This window comes from Trachymyrmex cornetzi, unplaced genomic scaffold (assembly GCF_001594075.2).
Source record: "Trachymyrmex cornetzi isolate Tcor2-1 unplaced genomic scaffold, Tcor1.1 scaffold2669, whole genome shotgun sequence".
Taxonomy (NCBI): domain Eukaryota; kingdom Metazoa; phylum Arthropoda; class Insecta; order Hymenoptera; family Formicidae; genus Trachymyrmex; species Trachymyrmex cornetzi.
The window spans coordinates 6,714-11,739 of record NW_017297342.1 but is presented as its reverse complement, the minus strand read 5'-3'; the positions used below and the strand labels follow the sequence as shown (position 1 = coordinate 11,739).

The window sequence follows — 5,026 nt, the reverse complement described above, 5'->3', positions numbered from 1 at the left end:
TCAATTCTCGCAGATGTTATATACGCATCTAATGGTTTCTATTGTAAATTTTAAGTAGGGAATCTATTCGTTGAACATGTTCAATCCTCAGCCAGAGGATTATTTCCACCGGACAAGGGCATGCCACATAGTAAGATAAACTCCTGTCGTTTGAAATCACCTCCTTGGTGGAACGATGACTGTGATACTGCAGTCAAAGAAAGGAGAAAGGCGCTAAAAAGGCTCGCCGAGTGCCCTGACAGAGCTCGTCTCGATGATTTTAAGTCTGCTAGGAGAAGGTGTTCAGAATGCATACAGGAGGCTAAACGAATTGGTTGGAGGAAACTTGTTGGCAGTTTTAATTGCAAAACTTCAACGCACCGCATCTGGTCTCTTATTAAAAGTTTCAGGCGTAACAAAAACCCTCCCTCGAACCAGGACAATAATCTTGACACGGTCTCACTGGCTGCCATCGAAAAACTATGTCCTCCCTTTTGTCCATATAACGACCACAAACATATTGAGGATATGAAACGTGAAGATCTTCTTCAACATAATACACAACAATGGTTGGAAGAACCCTTCTCAAGAGTCGAACTTACTAGGGCTATCAATGTGGCTAAAAAACGTTCCGCCCCAGGCTTGGATCAAATAGATCATTCCATCATCTCCAGTCTTCCCGATGAGTATATTACCAGACTACTTGAATTGTACAATCAAATACTAGCACAGGGAGTTATACCGGACTCTTGGAAGGATTCCCTAGTCGTTCTTATTCCTAAAACCGATGGGAAGTCTGTGCGCCCAATTTCTCTTCTCTCATGTTTTGCCAAATTAATGGAATACATGATATACTTTAGACTTAGATGGTTTATTGAATCACGTCCTCTTCTTCCACAAACGCAGTCAGGCTTCCGACCAACCAGGTCTTGCATAGATAACCTCGTGACTCTCACCTCTAATATCAGAACAGGCTTTATTAGGAGATCTCCTACCGTAGCAGTATTTCTCGATATTGCGGGAGCTTTCGACAATGTTATACCTCACATTCTAATTAGGGACTTGTATGAAATTGGCATTCCCGCCTCTATTAGAAAATTCATTGAAAATTTCATCTCTATGAGACGTCTGCATTTCGTGGTAGACGGTTCTCTCTTAGGACCGTTTAATTCTTATAAGGGCACACCTCAGGGCTCCACACTCAGTCCTGCGCTTTTCAATATCTACCTTAAAGATATCAACGATCACATTCATTCAGATTCTCGTATTTTGCAATACGCTGACGATGTTGTCATATATTCCACCTTAAGAAACATTGACTCAGCTATCTCATCCGTGCAAAAATCGATTGATAACATTAATACATGTTTAAGATACAGAGATCTCGAACTGTCACCGTCTAAATCGAGATATATGATATTTTCTCGCATCAAAAGTTGCTCAGAGGATCCTAATATTCAAATCTCTAACACACATATCCCCAGAGCTTACACACATAAATTCCTGGGGGTTGTCTTAGATGACAAGCTGTCGGGTATTCCACAGCTAAAGGCCCTCATAGAGAGAGGTAAGAATATTGCTAATATAATTTCTTCTTTGGCCGGAGTCAAATGGGGTTCACATCCCGACGTGCTGCTTACGGTATACAGGGCAACTCTTAGAAGTGCTATCGAATATGGAGCTCAGATCTTTACATGGAACCCGGAGTCTGAAAACTTTGTTAAACTTCTCAGAATTCAGTATAAGGCTATTAGAAAGGCTATGGGATATCGGATTTCCACCCCCATTAATGCCATGCTGAGCGAGGCAAGGGAACCTCCTCTACACTTAAGATTTTCCTATATCACATCCAAATATATATACAAAGCTATGGCTAACAAATTTAGTACATCATATGAAGCCCTTAAAGAACTGGAACTTACAGCCATCCAAAAAAACCAGAAATTGAAGACCATCAAAAGTTCTAATCTATTCAAGTCTTATATTACACATCTTGCAGACAAGAAAATTACACATCGCGCCACATACCCTCCAGCCTTCTGGCACGAATTTGAAGTCATGGCCAAACCTATCACTTATATCGGCAACATGCTTCTCTTTCATTCAAAGGACGATCCCCACGCTACGGCTGCCATTTCTTACGAGATTTCACTAGAATACAGAATAGATGCCATTTCTATTTACACAGACGGTTCCAAGGAACCTGACAGTGCTGTCGGAGCTAGAGTATACTCCCCCGATCTGAATATCAGCATTAAACACAAGCTGCCAAGCGAAACCTCTATTTTCTCAGCGGAGCTTTGGGCTCTTTACCAAGCCGTCCTCCTCGCCAGAGATTGTGGAAGCAACAAAGTTGTCATTTTTTCAGACTCCAAGAGTGCGCTGGATGCAGTCAGCAATCATCACTACATACAGAACAACTACATTGTCTACTACATCAAGCAAAACATTCTTCTGGCCATGCAGCAGGGAATCACAATCACCCTTTTCTGGATCCCATCTCACGTGGGTATTCCGGGAAATGAAAAAGCGGACGAAACAGCCAAATCTGCCTCTCTAACGGGACTCTCTACAGCCTTCAGGATTCCATATGAAGAGCTATACGCTGTATCTAAGGAACGATTGCATTGTAGATTTACTGAATATCTTAATTCATCTGCTGGATATAAAGACGCTCTCAATCATGAATACTTCCCTAGAACTTCCTCTAAACCTTGGTTCAATGATCTATCTTGGAGTAGAAATGAGATTGTTATGATCAACCGACTCAGATCTAACCACTATAATCTCAATAGCAGCCTACACAGAGTGAATATAGTGGAATCTCCTGCTTGCCCCTGTGGGAATAATAATCAAGATATCAATCACGTAATTTTTCAATGTGAAGTATATAAACAAAACTCTCTCCATCTACGAAACTACCTTAAATCCAAATTTCCCCAACACCCTGAAAACATATTTCCCGCCCTATCCAATCCCTCTCCTAAGCTCTGCAGGCTCCTCACGACATTCGCGGGAGCCTCTGATCTGTTCTTTTAGTGGTCCACTCCCTTCCACATAACGCGCGACCACCGCTGGGTGGCAGCAGGCACCTGGTTTGGGAGTGTCCCCCCCAATCTTCGATTTATCCACCTCGCCTTTTAATACAGTCCATTACCCATCAACACTGCGCGGACACTCAATGGCTCAGTACCAACCTGTCCGGTTGCGGAGCCAATCAAAAGAAGAAGAAGAAGATTATATTGCATATTATGTGTATTATGTTTTTCACCTAATATGCAAGTATTTAGATTAACTTTTAATTGTTTTTATATATTTGCAGATCTATCTGCGATCACTTCAATGTAGGAAAGGCTATGGCCCGTATTCAGAACGCGCTTTTATCGATAAAAGCGCACTTTTATCTCTGAAATTCTATAATATGCGTGACGTAAAGTATAGTATGTTAGCGTGCTAACATCGTTGTAAGCGCGTTCTGAATACGGGCCTATAGGTTTGAGATCTGTTAGGAGGGTAATACGAGCACTGTTTAAAAGAGCTTATCAATTTATATCGTGGCCATCAGGTGAAAAAGCACGAACAGTAATAAATAAATTTAAAAAAACAGTAGATTCTCTAATACAATTGGTGCTATAGATGGAACGCACATACAAATAGAAGCACCTAAAGAAAACGCAGCAGATTACATCAACCGAAAAAGATATCACTCTATTCAGCTTCAGGTATTTAAAATTGTTAAACTATTTATAATAGTAATTTCAGCTATATAAGATATTATATTATCATTATTTATTAGCCATGTTTATTTTGGAAATATTTCTTTTATATCAAAAGAAATAGTCTAATTTTACCACAGAATACTTTTACCTGTAAAATTAAATAAACATAAATTCTGCTAGATAAACATGTTAATTTGTTTTATTTTCAATTTCTTTTCTTGTTATAGGTTGTGTGTGATCATAGAGCACTCATAACTCATTGTTATGTGGGTCATCCTGGTTCTGTACACGATCAGCGAATATTTAGACAATCAGAAGTGGCAACATATCTGAATAATGAAGAAAAGTTTCCATTCGACAGTCATTTAGTAGGAGATTGTGCCTATGCATTGCACGAACATTTACTAGTACCATACAAAGATAATGGACATTTGAGTGCTGCCCAAAAGCATTATAATTTTTGTCAATCCTCTGCACGAGTAGTAGTTGAAAGGTGTTTTGTTTTATTAAAAACACGATTGAGGAGTTTGATGCATTGCTTGCCTATAACCAGAATTGATCTCATGGCTGAATATATTGTAGCATGCTGCGTTATTCATAATATTTGTATACTGAATAAAGATGAACTCGCAATAATACTGTTAATATCAGCTACAAATACTTCAGCACAAGATCATCATATTGATCAAAGGCAAGCAAATAACAATGGAATTTATAAAAGGGACATGATAATGAATATGTTATAAAGAGAATTTAATTAAATTTTAACTTCGTATAAACATTGTAATTATTACACTGTACAAAAACCAAAGCAACATAATAAAAAATATAGACATTTTATAGTATAAGGTTATCATATGTACAGGTACTCTCAAATAAAGACATTTGTTAAATACATAACAGATCAAAATTCATAGCACAAATATATCACCCATATTTTGTGTTATCTTAAAAATATAATAATAAATGTAAATATATGGTAAGAACTAAGAAAAATCTAAAACAACATAAAATTTAAAAAATCCTTTACATGAGAAAGAAATACTTAGTTCCTTAAAGTATGAAAATAATATTAATCTTTACTGGTTTTAGGGCCGATTGTTCCATCTTTTAGGTAAAGTTTATCTGTTAGGTAAGTAACAAGATTACCCAATCACGTGTACGGATTGCCAGATTTACTAACAGATAAAATTTACCGAAAGATGGAACAATCAACCCTTAAACTATAAAATATATTGTAAAAAAACAAAATATATTCTAACAGTTATAGCAGAGATAGGAAGTAATTCTTCTTTCACCGTTAGGATTAACGTTACTTTTATAATAAC

General features: G+C 37.7%; 2 protein-coding genes across 2 annotated transcripts; both read left to right on the top strand.

Annotated features, from left to right (window-relative positions):
• Nucleotides 1–120: 120 nt before the first annotated feature.
• On the top strand, nucleotides 121–3,018 carry LOC108761839 (RNA-directed DNA polymerase from mobile element jockey-like). Its single transcript, XM_018508587.1, has one exon. It carries the CDS (start codon nucleotides 121–123, stop codon nucleotides 3,016–3,018), a length of 2,898 nt encoding a protein of 965 aa, XP_018364089.1.
• A 142-nt stretch (nucleotides 3,019–3,160) lies between these two features.
• LOC108761838 (putative nuclease HARBI1) lies at nucleotides 3,161–4,508 on the top strand. The gene is made up of 5 exons (XM_018508586.1): nucleotides 3,161–3,183; nucleotides 3,302–3,342; nucleotides 3,473–3,544; nucleotides 3,616–3,701; nucleotides 3,926–4,508. The coding sequence occupies exons 1-5, from the start codon at nucleotides 3,161–3,163 to the stop codon at nucleotides 4,442–4,444; spliced, it is 741 nt and encodes a 246-aa protein (XP_018364088.1). The 3' UTR covers nucleotides 4,445–4,508.
• The last annotated feature ends 518 nt before the right edge of the window (nucleotides 4,509–5,026 follow it).